Source organism: Tamandua tetradactyla, chromosome X, assembly GCF_023851605.1.
Source record: "Tamandua tetradactyla isolate mTamTet1 chromosome X, mTamTet1.pri, whole genome shotgun sequence".
In the NCBI taxonomy this organism is placed as follows: Eukaryota; Metazoa; Chordata; class Mammalia; order Pilosa; family Myrmecophagidae; genus Tamandua; species Tamandua tetradactyla.
The window spans coordinates 84,521,333-84,547,007 of record NC_135353.1 but is presented as its reverse complement, the minus strand read 5'-3'; the positions used below and the strand labels follow the sequence as shown (position 1 = coordinate 84,547,007).

General features: G+C 34.6%; 1 protein-coding gene across 2 annotated transcripts in view; it reads right to left on the bottom strand.

The window, feature by feature from the left end:
- The window catches only part of POF1B (POF1B actin binding protein), a 114,574-nt gene that overhangs the window by 27,290 nt on the left and 61,609 nt on the right, over positions 1–25,675 (bottom strand). For both annotated transcript variants that reach the window (XM_077145754.1, XM_077145753.1), the window contains exons 6-9: positions 24,234–24,416; positions 11,510–11,640; positions 7,577–7,604; positions 6,235–6,309 (exon numbers count right to left, since the gene is read on the bottom strand). In XM_077145754.1, the coding sequence (XP_077001869.1) occupies positions 6,235–6,309; positions 7,577–7,604; positions 11,510–11,640; positions 24,234–24,416 (417 nt within the window). The remainder of the gene's footprint in view (positions 1–6,234; positions 6,310–7,576; positions 7,605–11,509; positions 11,641–24,233; positions 24,417–25,675) is intronic.

Sequence of the window (25,675 nt, the reverse complement as noted above, 5' to 3'; positions counted from 1 at the left end):
AAATCTTGAAAGCAGCAAAAGAAACCTTAACATTCTAGGAACTGCATGGAATAACCATCTGCGGGACCTCAGTGACCGGACACACATTCTACACCACCGTGAAATGGTTGAAGGGCTGAGATCCCATACAGAACTATAAGTTTTCCAAGCCAGGGAGGCGGGTGCCTCTTCCCCACAGGCACAGCAGGCTGGTTCACCAAGGGAATGAGAAGCCCTCTCGCCCACCAGGATCAGCTGCTCCACCAAGCGCCATGAATAGTTGTTCGCCCTGTGCAAGATTAGCTGCCCTGATGGAGGCAGAGAATAGCTACCCTGCCAGGCGCCAAGAATAGCCATCCCAATGGGCACAAAGAATAGCCGCCCCACCTGGCTTCACAAATAGCCACCCTCAGGGCATGAGAATAGCCACCCCCTGGGTGCTGAGAATAGCTGCCCCATTGAGTGCCCAGAACAGCGACCATGCCAAGTGCCAAGAACAGCCACCCTGCTGGGTGCAGAGAATAGTGGCCCAGCCGGGCGCCGAAAATAGCTGCCCCACCCCGTGGCATCTTGCTCAGCCAGCTTCTGAAGTCGAGGAGAGGCAGGGCTGAAGGAAGAGTGGTTAAAGAGTGCCATCTGTTGGTAAGTTTCAGGTAGAATTGCATCCTTCTATGAGATTTGGGCCTTGGTTTGGTGAGTAATTACTGACAAACCAAGAGCAAAAGGGGACCTTGTTGGCAAACCCAAGCAAATACAACACCTTAGAGGCGTCAAGGAAATTAACTTGCAAAATAACCTCTTTATGATAAACAAATGCCCTGAACAGAACAGAAAATCACAAAACACATGAAGATTCAGGCAAATACCCAGTCAAATGACCAAATTAAAACAGCAGAGGGGAAATAGAATTTGGAACAACTAATCAAGGACATTCAAAACAACATAAAGTATGCCAAGAAGACACTGGAGGAACATAAAGAAGAATTTGAAAGAATAAATAGAAAAATAGTGAATCTCACAGATTTGAAAGATACTGTAGACCAAATAAAAATATACTAGATACACACAACAGAAGATTTGAAAAAATGGAACAGAATTTCAGGGTAATTGATGAACAACATAAAGAGCACAAATATAAGAACCATCGGTATCCCAGAAGAATAGAAGAGTAAAGGGCTAGGAACATTAGTTGAAGAGATAACAGGGAAAATTTTTCCAAATCTTGTAAAAGACATAAATATGCAAATCAGAGAAGCTCAATTAATCCCAAAAAGAATAAATCCAAGTAGGTATACTCCAAGATACATACTAATCAGACTGTCAAATGTTGAGGAGAAGCAGAAAATCCTGAAAGCGGCAAGAGAAATACAGTATACTAAATACATGGGAAACCACATAAGACTGAGTTCAGATTACTCAGCTAGCATCATGGAGGTGAGAAGGCAGTGTTATGAAATATTTAAGATCCTGAAAGAGAAAGACTTCCAACTAAGAATTGTGTACGTAGACGATTGTTTTCAAAACTGAGGGAGAGATTAAAATGTTCACAGACGAACAAATGCCGAAAGAATTTGTCAACAAGAAACGGGCCCTACAAGAAATACTAAAGGGAGTTCTGTCAGTTGAAAAAAAAATACAGGAGAGGGAGGTCTGGAGGAGGGCACAGAATTGAACAGTATCAGTAAGGATAGCTTAAAGGATAAAAAGAGAGAGAGGGAATATATAGATCTGGCAAATAAAAACTAAAAGGATGATAGAGTAGATGCAAGAACTGCCTTTACAGTAACAACTTTGAACATTAGCAGACTAAATTTACTGTTTAAAATACATCAATTGGCAGAGTGGATTAAAAATATGATCCATCTGTATGCTACTTACAAAACACTCATCTTAGACTGAAGAATATAAATAGATTGAAAATGAAAAAATAGAAAAAGATCTATGTAAGCTGTAATCAAAAGAAAACAGGAGTAGCTATTAAATATTACAAAATTAAAGTTATCATAAGAAACAAGGAAAGAGATAAAAATAAATATTAAAGAAGTAAAGATATCATAAGAAACAAGGAAGGACACTTATCCATGATACCCAATAGATGGAGGAAGCTGAAAGGCACAATGCTGAGAAGCAGAATGGCAAATTGTGATGTATACATATAATGGAATATTGTGCAACTACAAAAAGAAATGAAGTCATGTGGTACACAGCAAAGTGAATGAACCTTTCGGACATTGTGCTGTGCAAAATAAACCAGAAAGAAAAGAATATAGTATGGTCTCTTTTAGAAAATAATTATAAGAAAACTGGAGCTTAGAATTTGTAAGCTCTTATAGCAGATACACTTAGTCCAGAGATGTAAGTGTATTTCTAGATTCTGAGATGCTGTACTCTATGTATATAAGCTGGTATTCCCCTGGAATGTTGGATACCTCTCTGGTACCTAATACTCAGAGCTGGACTTCTGCAGCTCTGAACATCAGCATTCCTATGTACAGAAATTGTTAAAGCAACCAAAAAAGAGATCAGACATCAATTAGACATAAGAATGAAGCCACTCTGGTAGGGACTAAGGTAAATCAGAACACCGGGCAAAGGATGATAGTGTATGTATTCTAGGGCTCCAACTATTGTATGAGACCAAAGGCAGAGAGGTTTATTGTGTCTAGAATCTCATTTAATGTAACAAACAATCTACATTAACCTGCCTGGTTAGCTCATTTTAACAACCTAAATGCATGGAATGCAGAACAGGAACGAGGCCTTGTAATTCAGTATGGCTTAATGTAATACCCAGATACAGCTCAAGCTATGATGGGCTAATAATGAAAAAGTATTGGCAGAGTCTCCTGAGGGACTGAGAAAAAACATGGAATTATTAAATTTCCCCATCTTGGAAACCTCTGGTACTCTCTCAAACAATAAGAACTCCCAAGAAAATAGGCCAAGCCCTTGATTCTGAGGATTGGCCATTCAAAACTCATTTCAGTAGTGGAAAAGTTAAGACTACTTATAATTCTGCCTAAAAGTTGCTTCCAGAAAACCTCTTACATTGCTCAGATGTGGCCTCTCTCTAAGCCCAACTCTGTAGGGAAAATTATTACCCTTCCTACTATGTGGGACAGGACAGCCAGGGGTGAAAGTTTCCCTGAAACTGTGGGACATAATTCCCAGGGATGAGCCTGGCCCTGGCACCATGGGATCAACAATGCCTTACAGACTAAAAAGGGGAAAACAAAGGTAACAAAACAAGGTATCAGTGATTAAGGGAGTTCAAATAGAGTTGAGAAGTTATTTTGGAGGTTACTCTCATGCAAGCTTCAGCTAGGTATTGCTATTCACCATGATTTGCCAAACCCCAATCAACATCACTCCTGCTAACCTTAGGGCTCTAAATGGAACTCTACAAAAGTTTCACGGACTAAATTTACTTTATTGAAACTTATAACCTTCAGAGAGTTCCTAGGACAGTTAACTCTTGAAACCGAGAGGGGCTAGCCTCTCCAAGAATATCACCTAATTCCAACCTCTTATCCTATATTGTCAATACCCCTTTTCAACATAAAAAAGTTAGAATGGGCATACCCCAAAGACCCCAATAGTTGTGATTAGGATCAAAGGAGAAGGTGAAGTTAAAATAGAGAAGATAAGATTTAACAGATGAGTACGGCTGCTGAATCACTATATTGACGTTTGTTTTGGCCTCCGGTGTTTTGGAGCAGCTAGAAGGTAAAACCTGAAGTTATGGAACAGTAACCCATACTAAACTTTGAAATCTGTTCTGTCACTACTTATTAAAATGTACTCTGAAAACTATTACTCCTTTTTAATTATTTTTTACTTTTTGTATATGTTATATTTCACAATAAAAAAACGTTTTTAAAAAAAGCAAGAGTGGTTGGGTGCATAGGTGGTTCAGTGGTAGAATGCTTGCTTTCCGTGTGGGAGACCCTGATTCTATTCCTAGACCATGCACCAAAAGAAAGAAAGAAAGAAAAAAGCGAGTGATTATATTGATATTAGATAAAATAGACTTCAGTACAAAATTGCCAAGGACAGAGAAAACGTTATACAATGATCAAAGGGGCAATCCACCAAGAAGACATTGCAGCCCTAAATGTTTAAATAGTTTTACAATTTGAAGCAAAAACTCATAGAACTTGTAGAACAGACAAATTCACAGTTACTGTTGAAGATTTTTATACCCCTCACTCATCAACTGATAGAACTACCTGACAGGAAATCAGCAAGGACAGAGAAGAACACAATAATACCATCAACCAAAGTGTCTAACCAATATTTAAGGAAAATTCCACCCAACAACAGCACAATACATATTTTCAAAGTGCCCATGGAACATATGGAATATATACCAAGATGGACCATATCCTAGACCACAAACAAACCTCCACTGTTTTAAAAGAATTGAACTCATACAGCATATGTTCTTGGTCAACAATGAAATAAATGTTAACATCAATAACAGAAAGACAACAGAAAAATCTCTAAACACTTGAAAACTAAACAATACATTTCTAAATAAGTCACTAGTCAAAGAGAACATCTCAAGGGAAATTAAGAATATGTGTGGCTGAGAGAAAATAAAATGATGTATCAACATTTGTGGGATACAGCTAAAGTCATGCTAAGAGAGAAATAGCACTTAACACTTATGTTAGAAAAAGAGGAGAGGTTTCAAATCAATGATCTCAGTTCCTATCTTAATAAGCTAGAAAAACAGAGCAAAATAAACCCAGGCAGAAAGAAGGAAATAATAAAGATATGTATGGAATTAAAGGAAATTTAAAATAGGAAAACAATAGAGAAAGCCAATGAAATTAAAGTTTGGTTCCTTGAAAAAGTCAATATAACTGATATACCTCTGGCAAGACTGATAAAGAAAAAAGAGAGAAGGAAAAAATTTACTAATATCAGGAATTAAAAAGGGGAGATCATGAGAGTGCCTGAAGACATCAAAAGGATAACAATAAGGGAATATTATGAATGACTCTACACACATAAATTTGACAATTCAGGTGAAATGAAAAAAAAAAACTGCCACAGCTCATTCAAAATGAAATGATCATTTGAATAGCTCTTTAACTGTTAACAAAACTGACTTCATAATTTTTTAAAAATTCCAAAAGACAAATCTCCAGGCTCAGATGGTTTCACTGGGGAATTCCACCAAACATTTAAAGAATTCACACCAAGTCTACACATTCACTTACAGAAAATAGAAAAGGAGGAATCACTTCCCAATTCATTTTATGGATTAGTATAACCCTGATACCAAAACTAGCAAAGACAGTATAGGAAAATTACAGACTAGTATTACCTCATGAACCTAGATACAAAGATTTCCAGAAAATGTTTTTCCAAAGAAATAGGCCTAGGGTGGGCCACGGTGGCTCAGCAGGCAAGAACGCTTGCCTGGAATGCCAGAGGACCTGGGTTCGATTCCCGGTGCCTGCCCATGTATAAAAAAAAAAAACAAACAAACAAAAAAAGAAATAGGCCTAGAATATACATCATGAGAGATAATTTCAAGGGTATCGCCAAGATTGAGTTTCTGAGGAGCGTATGTATTCCATACCACTCTTCTCTCTATAACACAGACCACATGCCACTAAAAAATATCATTTAAGTTTCACAAATATGCTGTGGTGGTCCAATACTTGGATGATCAGCAAATATCCGAGATCAAATATTAAACTTAGAAATTGGCCTCAGTGGACAAAACTGGGTTATCTTTAGAATCTTTTAATGCATATACTTGTATGTTTCTTTCTTGTCAATTTCCTGGGACCTATCTTGATCTGCAGGTTCTCCCTTCATCATAGGGGAATTTACTGCTCCATTAGTCTCTAGCCTTCCACAACTCTGGAAAAACAAGGCACTGGTCTTTCCATCTCTCACTGCTAGTAATAGCGTGGAATGGGGAGGAGTAGGGGTAGAGGGTAGAATGGAAAAATGGAGGGCAGATACTGCAGATTAGTGTATGCTTGTGCTAAAGCTCTGAGGCGACAATAAGGGCATTCTGCATCAGGGAATATTTCTAGAATGTTTTTCTTCACAGTAGTTATTTAATACTAGTTTTTGATGGTCTGAATAGTTTATAATACAATACCTATTTAGTCAAAGTATAATCAACTCTTTTGAAACAGGATTTTTATTTGGAATTTCCTACTTTAAACTAAGCTATAATAGCAGTTTGTTAACTGCTGATTTCACACCCCAACTCCTCAACCCTCTCACCTGCAGAATATAGCGAATTTGCTGTTTTGTAAACTCTGACAAACCTTTAGGAATCAATGATTCAATGTCTTCAGACTGTAAGAAAAAAAGAGACTTATCTATTGAACAGATACACATTAATATTTTAATCTTAGCATTAGTAGTCCCTGGACTTTTGTGAAATGCAGCATATTTTTAGGGACATTAAAAGATTAATTCATATTTTGGCAAGAGTTTCTATGAAATCGATTTCTAGCTTTATAAGTTTTTACTTTTAAAAAACTGATTGTACTACATGCCATGGAAAAACCCCTCAATTCTAGGCATTTGAGTGAAGAGCTTTGGGCAACCAATAGACATTCCATAATACAATTATAAAAATCTTATTTCATCAACCGTAACAAATATACCACACAAATGGAAGGTGTTAATAAAAGGGTAGTATTTGAGAGTTCTATTTTATGCATTTTTCTATAAACCCACAACTTCTCTAATTAAAAAGGACAGCCTAGTAAATCCTATTACATATTTTATTTCAGTATATCTTTCACAGTGGAAGGTTTATTGGTTGGTAAATATATTTTAGAGGCTGATTTTTATAAACTAATGGAAAATTTGGGAAATAAGACAAAATTATGGATGCTACAAAGTTTGTTGAACATTTACACAGAGCTGTGGCAACCTTTGAAGATTATGGAGTTGTCACAGCAACGTTGAATAACTTCAACTAATTTTAACTGAGACGCTGGATTGAAGTTAGTACTTTCTAAAGGCAATTTAGGACATACCAAATTATTGTAATGAATGTAATATACCAATGCATTGAAAATAAACATCAAAATAACACAAAAGAGCCAATTGTGCTTTTTATACATTGAAATCAGTTCTTTCTCTATTTAACGGCAATTATTAACAAAATATGCCCACTTAATAGAATTCACACTTGAAAAACAATTTACTTCAAGTTGCTGGCAATTTGGCATGGGCATACAAGATTTTAAAGCTAGCACACATTAAAACTAAATCTATTTACTATTTACCTAGTTAATGATGGGCATTTCAGTTTTCTAAAGCATAAAGTAAGTGGTTTACAAAATTTTAAATATTGTTCTGATAAGCAAAGACAAAATTAAATCATAAAGTGACAGCTGATAAAACGTTTATTTTGTGAATTATTACTCTTATAGGCATTACAAAGATATCAATGATTATATCATTTGAAAGGCTAAATGAACATTGTTTCCTTTACCACCCTATGCTTTCGGTCTAATAAAGATATCAAACTAAAGGAATATTATTAGTGCAAATATCAGAATCTACTTTCATTATCAACTATTTGATTTTCAACTACTTCTGCACTTACCTCATCTGTAAAATCAAAGTCCTGTTTGCTACAAGAATGAAAAAATAAGATAAGACAACCTTAGGAAAATGTATTGATTGGACATATATAAATTCTAGTGTTTTATTAATTTTCTTACTTTTTAATATATTATCACAGAGTCAATTTATAATCACAAATGAAATTTAAAAACTAAAATGATATAGTACTTGACAAAAATAAAGATCATTTTCCTGGAATTAGTCAATTTACTTAAAATGAACAAAATCTTAATAACGAAGAGGCTATGCAGAATTAGTTGCTACCATTCATTAATGCTAGTCCATTTGTGGCTAGACGTAGTTTCCTCATACTTGTAATAAATTCTACCTGGTTGAATAAATAAAAGAAGTATTTGTTCTTTCTCTAAAACAGAAATAGTTGTTCTTTCTCTATTTCTATCTCCTTTTCTCCTTGTATTATTCCCTGCCAGTGCTGATTCTAGCTTCTCCAGTGTCTGCATGTTCTCTATATGCTCTTTATCAAAATTAAGATTTGCAAAGCAAGATGGAGTAATTCATTTAATCTGGACTACAGTATATATGGCAGTGATGAGGCCTGAAGGGCATTTGAACTTTTACATAGGAACAAAGTCATAAGCGAAATGACCAAAATTCTAGTTTGATAGAATTTTCAGCACCAAAATCTAGTGGATGTTGGCCTTGGGGATGGAAAGCCATCTATGGAGTTATGTTAGATAGGCAAAGGCTGCAGCAGAATTGTTAATGGCTATACCAATCTGGCACTTGTTCCTTTGGGGAATGGTGCAAGCTGGGAAGGACACAGTTCTAGCGTTGTCAGTATACCAGAAAGTATATTTGCTTGCTTGCTCCCTTTTCACCTAGTAGAAGAATTAGGCTCCAAATACATAAGGTGAACATACTTAAACCAAAAACCAGTACACATGTTCTGATGGGAAGACAGAATATTTTAAAGTAAGACAGTCTTAGAAAATCCTAGCTATATGGATGTCATATCCTTAGTATATCAGAAAATTATTTTAGAGATAATTTGGTACATTAGTACTTACCTTTATCTTCTGTGTAATTGCTTATGAGTAACATATTGCTTACAGAGATACAATGGGTCACTCACTGTCCAAAACCTCTTACATGCATCTATAAAAACACTCGAGCTAGTGTGGAAAAAGAGAACTGAAGATTCTGTTTGTTGAGGCATGATTGCATATGTGCAATTGTCTGTATGTGTGTATATGGTATTTCCTTTGTTGCCCAAAATAGAAATTGCTGGTATGCTTTAGCAAACAACTGAAATATCTTCTAATGCTTTGCTGGATGTTTTACTAAAGTAACCATATACTACATACATGCGCGTGCGTGTATGTGGGTAAAACAGGTTGAAAACGTGATTCATAGTGCAGTTTTAATAGCCTTTAATTAATGTTAACTTTAATTATGACAGTATTAATAGATGTTTTATTATAAAAGTAAGATACTTCTTTCTCCATTCTAATGCCAATTTAGTATACATGTCCCTTAGTCACTTACTTCTTTCTATAAATAAGAAAGCAAAACAAAACAAAAAGACAAATCAAGGAGCATTCAACAGCAGTTAATATTGGAATTTTTAAAAGTAACCTGAATGGTTTTATGAGACAACCTTCCTTGATTCTGACTGTGCATCCTATTCATTGCTGAAGTGCAATTTGGAAAGAAAAGAAAAGTAGAGACAGAAAAGGAAAACAGAGGGAGAAAGTGGAAACCAAGAGAGCAGAGTAGAGAGGTGGAAAGGTCAGTGTGGATCACATATCTATTATGCACTGGGGGATGGCAGCTAGAATAACACTGGGCAGAAAAACAAACAGAGCGGCACTCAGTATATGCCATCTCACCTCCTAGAAAGGAAGGAAGGGAATAAGGAAAAACAAAAGAAGAAAGAAAAGAGGGATAAAGGGAGGAAGGGATGAAGAGAAAGAAACTGACAACCCTCTGGCAAATAGAAACTGTTAGGCACTAAAATATTATGAGATCCTCTCCAATCTGAAATATTTACTAAGGTGGAGATACTAGCCTTCCATTTTCTTTTAGGTATTTCTAGATACTCTAGGAATTAAATGCAACTCTTTGCAGTGCTGACACATTTAGATCATTCATGTATATTTATTAAAGCCTACCCTACCCCCTAAAATTTTGATTCTGTAGGTCTATTTCCAACCAATTTCCACATGATGCTGATCTTATTTGTAAGTGCATGTCTTAACTCATCTATTCCTTATAACAAATCTCTATTAATGTAATTCTTATTTTATAGATGAAAAAACTGAGGCACAGAGAAGTTAACATTTTTCCTGATATTACACATCTAGTATATAGCAGAAGCTGGGACATGAACCCAAGATATGAACACTGGATCCAGAATCAGGGAACCATTTCTCTATATGCTTCTGGATTTTACAATATGATACTTTGTTAGCAATATTCACAAGTCAACGCACGGAGTAGGTGCACCTAGACCAAACTAAAGATCTAGGGCAGTCTTTGGAGAATATCTCACACACATTTATAGGTGAATGAGTACACAAAAAAGTTGAATCCATCCCAAGCTCTTGGTAGCTGTGTGACTTTAAGTTAATAACTTTCTCTGAGTCTCCATTTCTCTTTCTGAAAACAGAGACTCAAAGACGGTAATTTATTAGCTCTGTAGGGTTGTGAAAATTAGATAATACAGATAAAGCACTTGTCACAGTGCCAGGCACATTGTGAACATTCAATAAATAAGTGACTACTGAGAGTGAAGGGAAACATTTAAGATAGTGAGCTTGTGCAGAAATGAATGTGTGAAATAGTTGTTTTGAGTATTGGGAGAGGATGCTGGTTGGGATAAAACAATGATGAAGGCCTAGCTGAAGATAGAAATAATGCATTTATATAATAAATGACTATGGTTTCTCTATCAGTGCTGAGTTGCCTAGGTGTAGCAGTAAAAAAGGCATTCACTCATTTAACTTATTGCACACCTACTATGTGTCTGCCACCACGCTAACCACCAAGGATACCGGGGTAAACAAAACAGCTCTCGTAGAGTCCTCTGAATCTAGGGGTTGTGGATGTTGGGTACTGGATACAGGAACTGATGGTAAAAATGAGACAATAAATAAATCAGAGAGCTAGACTGATTCAGAGTTGAAATTTTACCAAGTGGGATAATTGGATAAGGAGGCAAGGCAGTTGAGGGTGACAGAAAGCAGTCATCGATATGAAAGCAAGAAAAAGGAGGAGGGGGGAGCTAATACATGGAGAGAAAAGATAGGGAAATGGATTAAATATAACTAAGAAGTAGAAGAACCTAGTTAATAAAAAGTCTGAATTAGAAGAAAGTATATAAAAATATAATCTTTCTTCCCCAGATTACTTTCTGAATTTGAGGATATTTCCTATGTTTTGCCTGATAAATGACTATATATATAACATGACCATATAATAGAAGATAACTTCTCAGGTTGTAGCTTATGGAATCCATTTCATCACACAAAATATGCTTAGCACATGTCTGTGGAAGGTAAACATGAGTGTGTTTGACAGTTGGACTATATTATATCATCAGTGTAATATCTTAAAACAAATCATACCATGCCATAAATTTTTGAGCTCCTTGCCCAAGAGGTTTCTTTTGCCATCAAACTGAAATAGAAAGGAAGGCACACAGAATTCTTAACTGATTCTAAAAATATTGGAGTGGTCTCTTTGTCTAATAATTTTCGTAAAGTTTCCCCTTCAAGAATGAAAACAGTTTTTGATATCCTGCAAGGGGGCTTGAACTATACAGTAACTCTTAAAATTAGACATTTGTTCAGTTATGGTCATATAGTTACTCTGTTTTCCCATTAAAAAATACTACAGTGTTGTAAAATGTTTGACAACTACAAAAGAGTGGTAAATGATATGTCTACAGTACCTTCCTCCAATTCTCTGCAAATGTTCTAATAAGCAGTGATATAGATCTGCATTCTTACGGTTTAGATCAGCAAGCAACTCTCCAAAATACTTAGGGTCCAATTTTTCAGGGCCATCATCCTGAATTATCACCTGAAGAAAGCATCAATCATAATTATAAACAATATTAAGTTTTTCTAAGTTCACAGATGTTTTTATGTGAAATGAAGAAAGTGAAATAATTTATTAACACAAATAACTGATTTCACAATTATCACATGAATCAAGCCACTAATTTTTTTTTTTTTTGGTATCTGAGACATACAGTTTTCAATATGGGAAGAATTCAAAGGAAAACAGCACTTAAATAACATTTCCAGCCTCATTTCAATCAAGACAGAATGATTTAATGAATGCAAAATTTAAAAAATTATATAAAAATTCTTCAATATAGGTGCTTAATGAAAACAGTAAACAAGTAGATCAAAATATCTAGATAGCTTACTCACCTGTCTCCTTAGGAAAAGGAAATGTGAATTATTTGAATTATGTAACTATAGCAGAATTACTATCATCTGGACTTGCATCTTCTCATTGTATCTTATGGTTAGATTAAATAAACTTAATCAATTCAGTGTGTTTTATGTATTTTGGAGGAGACTGCTTCCATTTATCATTTTAACTGCATATATAGTCAATCTAACTTAGGAAAGAGCAGCTCAAGACCAAGTGTAGAAAGTTCATCTACCTCAGAGACTTTGAAATCTTGAATAATCCAAACTATTGCAAATAACACCTTAGCTAAGACACATTCTATTGGCTTCACGTGCTTTGTTACCAATTATTTCAATATTAGCCACCTTGCCTCCCATTCCCAAGACACACTGCCTGGAAGATAACTTCGGTCATACTCCATACTACATTTGATATTGCATATGGAATCAAAGATGCCCTATAAAAAATTTATTTCTACATATGTAGATAATAAATGGATTTTAAATGTGACCATTGGTACATCCTTTCAATCTGTCCTATAAATGCAGAATCTAAAAATGATGTATGCTGGGGCAAATTGAAGGACTACAAAGTAAGCAGAGATGAGCCTTCATAATCATGCCTGTGTTTTGAAAAATGGTTCACAGAATATTGATAAGTGAAAAAAAGTAGGATTCAAAATATTGTATAGTATACTTTTTCTTTACTTTTTCATTTTTCACTTTTTTTTTTGGCATGGGCAGGCACCAGGAATCAAACCTGGATCTCTGGCGTGGCAGTCAAGAACTCTGCCACTGTGCCACCTTTGCCTGCCCTGTGTAGTATACTTTTAAAAATGCATATTTACATTTTTTTTAAAGTATGGAAAAATACATCACAATGTTACTGGTTATTTCTCAGCGTGTTAAATTTTTCTCTTTTTTTGCCCATGTGTGCTATTTTTCTATAAAAAACACAAATCACATCTGTTAAAAGAAAAAAAGGAAAAGACCAAAATATAATATGACAAAATTTTTGTAGAGTTTCACTTACTGTTTTCATTTAGCTATCATATCCATGTACCTTTTGGAGTTGCTTTCTTAGGGAGATAATAATTGTCTTCTAAACAGCATAAAGTCTCCCATATGAATGCATGGGTAGATGGATAAACTTGTAAAGTCAGTATCATCACACACTATGTTTAAATGTCACAGAATCAACAAATAACTTATATACATGCATACATACATAATCAAAATAAAACTTCTAAATGTTTACATTAGCAGAGTAATCTGTTCTATTTCCCAACATGCTCTCTACTCCAACCATAGTAGATTTCTCTGCCCTGGGCACCCACCATGATATTTTTGCCTTTGGAACTTCACTCATTGTTCGCTGTGTAGAATACCTCTCTCCTTCTTGCTGTGTCATCCAAATAACATTCATCTTTTGAGACCTATCTCAAGATCTACTACTTCCATGAAAACTGAAACTATGCCATCCAACAAACTAGTTTCTACTTAGCTCTTTGCTGAATTATCTTGACTTGTTTTAATGTTATTTTACATATATGAGCTTGTTCACTCAGACCCTCTCACTACCACAAAACAAACAAACTTTAGAGTAAAGGAGCCATATTTTAGGTATATCCCACAGTATACAGCACAGTACTGACTGAGCACCCTAGAACTGTTCAGTAAGTACTTACTGAATTGAAAGAAGTCATACATCTGATTAGAACTTATTCTGAAATAACAACTGATTCTAGATAGAATTTTTCCCCACCAGTTTCTCTCTTAAAGCAGCCAACCAAGAATGGGTAAGAAAGCCAAAAAATACATAGGCAACACTTCCCCAAGAATATAGTGCTGACCCCTCAGGTCAGTCTAATTACAAGAACTTTAATGAACTTCTTGTAGAGTTGGAGGCTGTCATTTGAGTTCTTTGTAGATTTCTGAACATACAACATTAGCTTCTCAGTGATAGACCCCCTCATAGAAAGTGAAAGTCAATATTAGGTAAGTCTTGCTCAGAATAAGCATGAATACTTACTTAAATGTCAGTTTCATGGCTTATTCACTCATTTCTCCTTTGTGGATCAGCTATATATTCACCAAACAAGGAGTGAACTAAAAATATGATTTCTGATATGATTTTAAAAATCAAAGTTAACTGAGTAAGTGGGAAATCTAGCTGTCACATCTGTCACTCCACTAATCAGGTTATTTCTATTGTTATAGCTGGCCAGGTAAATACCTTTTTCTTCCCTCACCATTCTATGGGTGTCCATTCCCAAACTGTAACTTTCCCCAGTACAAGAGGGCATCTCTTTAGCCAAGGGTATTCAAATGGTGAAGCATTCCTGCTAGAATCTCCAAATAATTTGATGTGTTCAACATTTTGCATATTTTTCTCTCTTTGCTGATTCTAATCCCTCATCATGCTATAAAGCTCATATTTATTTCCCTTCCAGTCTGATCCATTTGACAAACAGTAATTTCATAGTTTCAAATTTTTCTTAAAGTATTTATTTCTTTTTAACTTTTCTGTACAAATATTCTCTTTTCATTTTGCTGCACACTAGTAGATCTTTCAGGTACATAATTATTTGACCACATGAAATTTTAGTGCATTAATGAAACCTTGAGTGATTTTTGTGTGGAGTATATAAGCATCCACATAAAGAATCACAGAGTCTGGGACAAAGAATGATTCTTATCAACATTGTGCCTTTATTCATAGCTTGAAAGAAGAAGCTACCAAAGGTAAGTAAGTAATAAGAACTAATATTTATTTAGCACTTAATATATTCCAGGCACTGTGCTATGCACTTAACATGAAGATTAAATGACAAAATACTATCTTGCAATCACTGCACAATACTGCCTCTCCAAATGACTTCTTATATTTATTCTCTTAGCTATGTTAGAATTAAACCATCCTAACTGCATTATTTTGGGTGCTAATTGGACTAAAACTGAAACAGTAAGGTGTTTGTTATTTTTTAGCATAAAACTATGTAAAATATACGTGAAGTTCAGGTAATAGCTTCTATTCAACTGGTGAGAAAGCAAGAGCCTTAACATTGAAGAATGAGTTCTTTTGAAAAGAGAGATGTTAAGGTGGAAAAGCAAGAAAAAAATTTCACTCTTATGTGACTGTATTCCAGTTTTGTATAGTTTACAAAAACATTTTTGTAGCTATCTGCAAAACCTAAAACTGAGTTTGATTTAAAAGGTTGAAGGGGAGAGGACATCACATCAGAAAGCCAAATTCTCATCTTTTGTTATCTTTGATAGGAGTAGTGCTCAAGAATAAGGTGAAATTTCCCAACCGTGAACTGTGACGTTCAGGTTACCAATATTTTCTACTACTAAATTACAACTCCTTAAAGCTTCTTAGGTTTATTGGAACTGTTTGTGCGTGTGTTCTGCTATTTTTTTAGAGGTGGCCCAAAGCCATGTTCCTGTTGTCTTATACAAACCATGATAATCGATCTCCCAAGGAAACATGAATGATTTAGACCAGAATAATGGTAACTCTAATGGATGGCTGTTGTCTCTCTGTGACAATACTGAGTTGATAGGAGACTTGAGATATAGCTGTACTCATATGTGCTTATCTTCCTGATGAATAAGAGCTGTCTCAAATCAAATACTAGTTTTTAGCTTTTCACATATGAACAGGGCAAGGATACAGGCTTTGCTGAAGAATAGCTGTTCCCAAATATACAAAATGGGCTATTTCTCCAAAAAGACTACAAAAATTATTAAGGATTCTTTAGCACGCTTCAATCAAGTACCTTTAATCAGATCACTATTTGACTATGAAAATGGCCACAAATACGGCCAGGCAGTACAATTCCTTGCCTCTGATTCTAAGACAGAAGCCCTTGAGGAAAACTGCTTCAGCAAATCCAAGACAAGGTAAGTGTTTAGGTGCACAAATTAGCAGTCTTTTTTTTCTTTCAGAAAACCTGTGGAAAGGAAGTAATTCATACAGGGGATCATGGACCCTGTAAGTTCTTGCCCTGGTTTCATCTTGGGGTTTTGTCTCATATTTTTTGTCTATGAGATTTTAGGAGTAGTAGGTGGTCTTTTCTTGCAAGCATCTACATTACGTAAACTTTCATATTCAAAGATGATGCTTTTGATGAACCATCTTTATAAAGTGCAGTGGAGGAAATAATGCCTTCCATATAGTAGAAGCTGAAACTCTTTCTATTTTCTTGCCTGGTTCTTCTCATGCCTGATGACATACATTTGTGATAATGCTGCTCAGGGCTAAGTATGGGTAGTTTGTGGTCAATGATTAAATCAAAATCCAATAGTACAGGACCTTAGCTTAATTAAATTTACTCCCACTGGGTAAGTGGCTTAAGTGTGTGCATGTTTCACATACTTAGAAGAGTTTTTTGGCATAATGTAACGTACTTAAAATGCCATGTTATATTACAGTGATTATACATAAATGCTTAGCCCTCTGAAAGGTCATGAATGTATTAAATAAAAAAGTATGTTATGCTGAGATCCAATTAGGTAGTAACTTTTGTATTGTTACATAACAATGGAAAGTCTCATTATTAAAAGATTACAATGTGTATATCATACCTATATATCCAACAAGGTTCATGAGGATTCGGTGACATTTATAGATAAAAAAGGTTAGTATTTGATTATTTTTGCTTTGACTTGGTCCATTTAATTGCTCTCAAACTAATTCAAGCCATAGTTAATCAAATGGGCATTAATCTTTGTGAAATTAAATGCATTTTGGGTGCAATGTCATTTGCCTAATAAGGTAAAAGAAGAAAAAGCCTCATGATTGGTCTCTTCCTAGTTTGTACCACGAGTTGCAATCTTTGTTGGGGAAAAAGTGAAAAACTTTAGGTTCTTAAAAATCCTCACTGCTATTTTCATCTCTATAAATATTTTAGTAATGGAATGATGCGTTATATTGAATCTGGTATATTATTGTAGATTCTCAACAAATGCCACTAAATTGAATATACTGTGTAACAACCATAATTCTAAAATGAAGATTTCTTTTATTCAACATAACGGTTTTGTACTTAAAGGCCTAATTTAATTGTCTACATAAAAAAACTTTGACAACCGCATGTTTCAGTGAAGAAAAAAGTGGAATCTGGAGCCAAAAGTCTAGAGTGCATTGCCTTAGCTCCTTTCTTAGTTGTGGATTAAGTAAATAGCTTAACTTCTCTGAACCTCAGTTTCCTCTTCCAAAAAATGGAGTAATTTAGTACCTATCTTATAAAGTTGCTGGAGGATTCAAAATCAAATAAGTTGTGAAGTGCTTTTTAAATCATCAAACCATTATGCAAAACATAATTTTATTTAATGTAAATCATATGGACAATTGGCTATTAGAATAATGGTAGAAGGAGGGGAAGAAAATAGTAAGTTTTCTATAAGACTCCCAGCTTCCTGAGTATAAAGACACTGTCTTTATATCTTTTCATTTTCAGCACCTAGTATTTACAACACCAGTATAGTGCCTGAATATACTATGCACTAAGTAAACATTTGTTGGATAAATAAATAATAGATTAAATATTTTCATTTTCATAAAAAACAGTAACAATGCTGAATCTGCATGGACCTTATCTTGTTTATCAAAAGATACATTAGGGACAGCTTCTAACAGCCTAATCTTAAAGGTAAGTAGTAAGGGAATTGTTTATAATAAGCAATGAGATAAGGACTATATTAAGTAGAATATATGGAAAAGCACTAGATGGAATAAATGCTTTGATAAAGAACATGGAAACTGGCTTTAGTGAAACTTAATAAGGCAGTTCTTATTCTCTTTCAGTATGTATGTATGTTTGTGTACATTTTGACATTATGTTATAACATAAGATGATTTTTGCACGCCCACCCAATTTAAAACCAGGTAGGTTGCTTGGATTGCCATTTTATAATGAATACGGGTGATTTAATAATAGAGTTTGTAATAGCTTAAATTATTCTTTCCAGCTAGAAAGTAAAATTTATGATATTTTTCTATAGTACCAAGTGAGTATCGAGAATTTATAAAGCTTTTTCTCATGGGCAATAGTAATTTTGGTCTTCTTTTGTTACTATGGCTTCCACGAAGCTTAGAATCAAGTTTATGACCCAATTTTACTAACAGCATAGAACCCTGTGGCCTGCATTTCTGTATACTCTCTTTTCCTTCTGTTGTTTTCACTTCATTGTATTTACAGTCCCTGACACTTATTTCTTTTCCTACTCTATTTATTTATTTATTTATTCTCATTAGCTACCTCCAAACCATTTTAGCATGAGTCAGGGGTTATAAATACATAAATATATACATGGGTATACATAATGAAGAAATGAACTAATTTGTTTTTAATATTATATATACATTTGTTTTTAAAAATAATATAAAATTCTTGGTAGCACCTTTATTGCTATCTTTTTTCCTCTCTACCACTCTGTCATTTCTCTATTCTGCCATTCTTTAGTGTATAATTTATTCAAGATATGGCTCTCTTCTTCTGTGTGGCCCAAACCAGAGGAGGAACTAACTACACCAGCTCTTTTAATGTAATTAATCTTATATTCTAACATTTTTCTTAAACCTAAGGCTAAATTCATTTACCCAACACACATTTATTGAGAACTTACCATGTCCTAATCATTTTCCTAGGGTACTGTCCTAGGCACTACTGGAAACATAGACACATAAGATAGTGTCACTTCAGTAAAGAACCTTATTATCTTTTAGAAGAGCTAAGTTGCATATGTCATTAGATTTAATGTAAGGAAGAGAATGACTATTTGATAAGGGCTGTAAAAAAAGGTGCAGATCAAATACTAAGATAGTTCCAAGAAGGAAAACTAACTCTCAGCTGTATGAGGAGGTTGTATGTAGGATTAAGTTATCAGACTATGACAAGTGATTAGGTGTGAGGTAACAAAGGATAGGTAAAAGTAAAAAAAAATGATGATGCTAAATTTTCAACCTGGTGATTAGGGCACTGGAGATATCATTAATAGAAATGGATGGCATCAAATGAGAAGTAGGTATGGTCAGTTGGAAGTGACTGTGGGACAGCCAAGTAGAGATGTCAAGCAGGGAATTAAAAAGATGGATTGGAGCTACGGAGGAAAGTTTCTTGAGTTTTCCGTGTAGAGACAGTAGCAGAAACAATTATTTATATGATATTAACAAGGGAGAGAGAGAGAGGATAGAGAGAGAAGAGGGCCAAAGATGGGTCCTTAGGGAAAATCTCCTGGTGAAAAAAGGAAGAAGAATGCAAGAAGCCTTAGAAGCATCAGTACAGTACAATGGAACAAAACAATATATCAATAATATAACTGGAGTAAGATGAGGACTAAATAAGTAACTGGAATTTGGCAACTCAGAGGTCAATAAAATCAATTTTAAGAACATTGTGAAGCTAGAATCTAGTTCCAAAAATGTTAAGGCATATGTGTGTACTAAGGAAATGACAGCAGTAAGCATGCCTTTCTCTTTCAGGAATTTTGCAGGTAAAGGGAATGAATGAGATGAGAACATAAGTCAATGGAATGGTAGGGCTGAGAAATATTTTTTAAAGATTAGAGGACTTGAGTGTGCTGTAGGCTGAGGGGTATGTTCCCCGGAGAGGAAGAGACTGAAGGTACAGTAGAGAGATGAGCGAAGTAATGGAATAAAGTAATGGAGGACTTGGTTTCAAAAGTACAGATGAAAATGAAGAACATCATCTTGAAAACAAGGTTAGGTTATTAATTCCTGAAGATCAAAAGAATCAGAGTTTTGCTGGAGGTCTAGAGAAAATTTTCAGCGAGGTAGGGCATTGAAGGATTTCACATAGTGGTTCTCAAAGTTTGGTCTTGGACCAATAGAATTAGAATTATCCAGAAACTTAGAAATGAAAATTCCAGGCCTCAGAAATCTCTATTTAAACAGGCCCTTCAGTGGATTCTGGTGCATACTAAAGTTTGAAATTCACTGCCCTTGCTCAGTAGAAGGCAAGGTCACCTGCAGGGAGGAAGGGAGCAGCAGTGAGAGTAAAGGTATGAAAAGGGTGAAAAAGGTAAAGATTAGATATTGGAGACTGTGATAGCAAGTCAAATAGAATTCATAAAAAAGAATGTCTAGCAATAGACTGTCCAGCTAGATAGAGTCAATCTATATTAAAGTAAATTGTTTGAGTTTGGGGACATTTTCTAACACACAAACAAGTACAAATCTAAGTGCAGAGAAAGTGGATGGTGTAGTCTACCCAAGGTATGTGATAAGCAAAGTGAGGACAGGAATCAAAGACAGCAACAAATAAATTTAAGAGTTTCTAGCAAGAGCATTGTGGAAATGACTGACAATAGAAACTAGCTTGGCTTGGAATTGATGGCTGGAGAGCTTGATGAGGGCAAGGTTCAGTACGAAAAGGGAGCACGACATGAAGTAGAAAGAAATGATAAGAGAAGGGGACAATACGAATTCGAGATTAAACATTTCAAGTGATAAGGATCAACTCATTGGAGTGGCCAAAATCTATGTGGGCTGAAGATATAATAGAAATGAAGAAACTGAAGGTGAAGAATCATAAGGTCAAAGTATGGGAAAGATCACTAACATGTGTGGTGAAATTCTCATAATGATGTCAAGACAGGGGTAGAGGAAAATAAGAAGAGTGTAAACCAGGTGATGAAACTGTTGAAGGATGGGAGAGTGCCCAAAAGGTCAATAGATGGTAATAATTCTAGCCAAGAAGGGTGGTGTATATGGATGGTATGCTTCTGAAGAAAGCAGAGGGTTAATACGAGATCATTGATAAACAAATAAATAAAAAATACCCAGAACATTTGACTGTATAAAATTGTATTGAGAAAAGAATTAGCAGTAGAGACATAGAAAACCATGCAAAAAAAATAAGGAAATTATTGACATCAGCAAAAACAAGTAGTTATACCAACAAAAAAAGCAAAACAATAATCTAGTTGGTTTAGTAGTAAACAATAGTTTCACAGCAATAAAGTATAAATAGTGAATACTGATTTAGCAAAAATGTTGGGATTTAACTATATTGGGAAGAGGGAAGGAAGCAGGTGGATGGTGAATTACTCATTATATGCCAGAATTACTAATATATAATATGTAAAATTGACAAGCCAAAAAATAGCAGTGTAAGTACATGAATACCATTTAGCTATTTGGAGGTAAATACCAGAAGAAAAGGCTAAACAGTTCTGGGTGGTGAAGAAATTTGGGACAGGGAATTGTTATTTGTTATATGCTGTGTAGTACCATTTGACTTTAAAGTCAACCCATGTGTCTCAGGAAATATATAAATACCAAGGAGCCTAGGTGAGAATTCTCTCTGCCCTGCTGTATCTGTGACAGCCATACAGTCAGGTTACCCTCCACTCACTTACCAGGAAAGGGACATCCAATCCTACATACTCTATACAGGCAGAATTACTAACTCTAAGCTTCCCAAGGCATATTCTATTTTCAGTGGTACCTCACCTTTCATCCTCAGAAAGTATCAGAAAAGCTAGCTATATAAAAAGCCGCCAACGTTAATAAAGCTAAATTGGAATCTTAAACTGAATGTGGATAATAAAATGGAAAGTAATATGTTAGTTATCCAACTCTGCCCAGTTTCTAAATAGATAATATTTAGTCTGATGAAATATATTATTAGCTATTGAGAGAATATTATCACATTTCTATTGCCACTGGACAGTATTCTTAATCCTGTGATATCGTTCTGATAATTGTTCTCATTCCATTCCTACTCATTCTCTGATAGTTGTCCCTCATTCCATTCCTACTTTCATTGTTCTAGTGTAAGTTTTACATTTAGACTGCTGAAATAGACTCTAATAGTTTTCTTTTGGCAAATCCTTCTCCATGTCAAGTTTTTTTCAGATCATAGACCTTAGAGTTTATGAAACACTTTAAACATAAATTTTAATTTGGTCTCATACCAACTCTATGAGGTAGACATCATTAACCAAATTTTATGGTTGAGGATGCCTCTGAGAGGTACAGAGAATACACAGCTGGAAAGGGACATAGCTGAGACCAAAACACAGGTTTTCCTGCCCTGAGCTAGTTCAATTTTTTGTTTTATCACCAACATCTCCCCAGTGGAGGTATATCTCTATTTATATTTGCACTATTGATCACAGACTCCCCACATAACTGACCCAAATTCAAGGGGGAACTCTCAATGGGTTCTGGAGTCAGGCAACTTGTGTATGAATCTGTGCTCTAACACATGCTAGCTGTGCAAGCCAACTTAACGTCTATGATCTCAGTTTCCTTATCTAAACAATGACAATAGTGCCTTCATCATCTGGTCATTGTGAGAAAAAAAATAAATCAATATGCCAATCTATATTACACAAAGCTAGTAGGGTTAACTTCTTAAATCATGCCTATTATAGTATGTTCATAGTCAAAAACCTTCCGAATAGATTGGCCTACCAAATAGAGCCCAATCTTTTAAATTTAACATTTAAGGACTTCATGATCTGGTACTAATGTATCATTTTAGCCCTTTACCTTAATACTTCCCATCTCGTTTTCTACGCCATACAAACCAAACCATTAACTATTCCTGAAATTCAAAGTCTATTTTCTAAAATCTGTAACTTTTTTCATGTGATTCCCTCTTCCTAGGAAGTTATTTCCAAAAAGTACCAGAATGCCACATATGGAAATTCTGCCCAATATTCAAAGCCTAGCCAATTTTCCACCTCCCCAATAAAGCCTTCTTTTATCTCCCAGTCAAATTTAATTCTTTCCTCTTCTGCTCCCAAAGTTTGTTGTTTTGTCCTCTGTTATGACAAACAACACTTTGCTTTGTTTTATGTGCTTGTCAATTCTCCCCAATTAGACAGTAAGCACCTATAAGAAATGTCACAATTCCTTACCCACTTTTTTATCTTTCACTTTCTTTGTACTTGGCACAAAGCTTTAATATATGTTTATGAATAACAATCACTACTACAAACTAATAATTACTATTTGTTAAGTGCTTGCCATGTACACAATTGTGCTATATGCTAAACATATGAGCCATAATTGATTTTTACAATAACCCTATGAGAAATGGATAATCTATGTTACATATGAAGAAACTAAGGCAAAGCATAGTATCAAATTGAACCATACGAAATTGTTGCTATTAGACCAGTTTTGACCTCTAAACACAACAACTGAAAATGGTATAACATAATAAAATGGCTTTAGATGATCATTATTGAACATATTCAATGAAAGAAATTCAACTTTCTCTGGCTTGTTTTTATAGTAATGGTGGAGGTCAATATTTCCATGAGATATTCAGAAGAAAGATAATTTTAGGTTTCTTTATAGTGGGAAAACATGGATTTAAAATTTTTTGGTTCTTTTTTTATCAATATGGTCAAATTGCATATTTCAAAATTTCAGTCCTTAGAAGTAATATAATGTGTATTCAGCATAAAACAATCATGATCTTTTGTTGGCAGTTTCCTCCTTTATTTGTTCTTATTCTTTTCCTTTTGTCTTTTAGAAATAGTTGCCTTGTGAGAGAAGTCAGTTTGAGCAAATTATTCCTTAATGGAAAAAAATCTGAAAAAGTACAAATGATGGCTGATTTCTTACAGTTTCAGTTATCATTGTTAATTTTACCAAGATATATAAGAAAATCTTTCTTATTTAACATTTTTATGATAGGTATTTGTAAGATTTCAAAGTCTTCAAAACATAAATTATTCATTGAGAATTGGATCTCGGGGGACTTTTCCTTAGCTACTGAGTTTTAGTTTCTGTTTTGTTAATGTAATATACAAAAAAAGCATGTATATTCTGATGAGTTAATTTAACTCATATTTTCAAAGAAGAAATATAGGAAGTAGTTTTTGAAGTGTGACCATTAAAAAAAAACAATAATCTTAAATAATACAATTTCTAATTCATTGTTCATTTAAACACTGTAGCTCATGAAAAAAATCAATGCTGCACAAGTTTGGCCCTTTTTAGGACTGAGACTCAGCTAAGCTTTAGATATTCATTAATCAGTTCATAATTTCCCTTACAGATATGACATATTAATGGGTCTAGATTGTTTTGTTTCCTGATTGGAGATGGAAAATTTGTTTAAAATTCTATAATAAAACACAATTACCGGTCATATAACTCTTCAATATTTTGATGAAAATTTAATGTGGGTACTTGTACAGTGGTGTGAGAAGATTTCAAGACTGTTATTTCAGTTTGACAAGAAATAAGCTGATTGTTCTTACCTGTTCATGTATCTGATTTGATCCACCATGGCACAGTTCATGTACAGTGTTTGTAGAGATGGAATCACTTCCTGTGATGGTTTGGATTTGCTGAGTAGAATGGGATTGTTGACAGTGTGGAGAGTGGATGATCTGGGGTTTTTGGACAATATGATGATGACATTGAACCTGAGGATAACATTCCTAAAACACATACATATGGCAAAAATTGCCACTGAGAATGAAAATTGCTCACCAAGGGAAAAAATTGAAACGAGTTTTTTTTTTAAGTGTAATATGTTATTTCTCAAGAATTCAAACCCTCGGGTTTTAGTTTTAATAAGTGACATTTTTTCAAATTGTTTCATTAGGAGAAATTGCATTTAATTGTATTTTTATTTGACCAGGCGGTTGTGATCATACAAATACTTACCTAGATTGACCAGGGGATGAATGTTCTGATTAAATTAATATTCCAGTTTTACTTAACACTAAAACTATAATGAATATTAATATTAATTAATCTTTCTTTGATGATTCAATAGGCACTTCAGGGTGCAATTACATAATATCTTTCATGAAGGTATAGATGGATATAAAACTAGAGACTAATATAATGTAGTGATTCTCAATGTCAGGAAGCATATTCAAAGCCCAGCAGGGAGAGGCTGAACTTCTTATACTTTTGAAAATGGGGGAAGAATTAAGAAAAAAAATTGAAAAACAGCGAATGAAATTTTGGAACCAGAAACAAATTCTAACTCTGATTCTACCACTTACTCTGTGACCTTGGGCAATAAACACAACGTTTATTGGCCTCAATTTCTTCACTTGTGAAAGTGGAGATAGTACCTGCCTCACTGAGTTGCTGAGAGGAATAAATGAACTAATAACTGTAAAGAACCTAGTACAGAGTGGGTGGTAATAAACAATTATTATAATCATCATCATGTTCCTCACTTTTATCTTTGCCTACCCTATTAACTTTGCAGGTGGAGAAAAAACCCAAGTTCCACAGAAGTAAGAAGATTTACTTATAATGACGCAGCTAGCTGATGGCAAAATTGGAACAGGAACTCATCGTTTCTTGTTCTTTCAGTATATCTGGCTGAATTTCACTACCCTCAAGATAGCCTGAGATTTCTTTTTAAACTAAATCTTTGGTATCTGCTTGTTCACTTTTCATAGACTTTTTTTTGATAAGTGTAGAGCACAAAATAAGAAAAGATTCTGGTTGCTTCAGTTTGGGAGAGTTCAGATGAACTTGAATTTGCTGTTATTCTGCTTTGATAAGAGGCGTCTGAAAGCCCATTTTGAAAGGAAAAATACTCTATTTTGAATCATTAAGCTACATTCATACACATACAGTTAGCTTTGAAACTATAAATTCAATTTTCTATTTCATTTTGATCATGAAAACTAACCTATATTAGTAAAGTAAAACATTCAAAGCAGCATTTTTT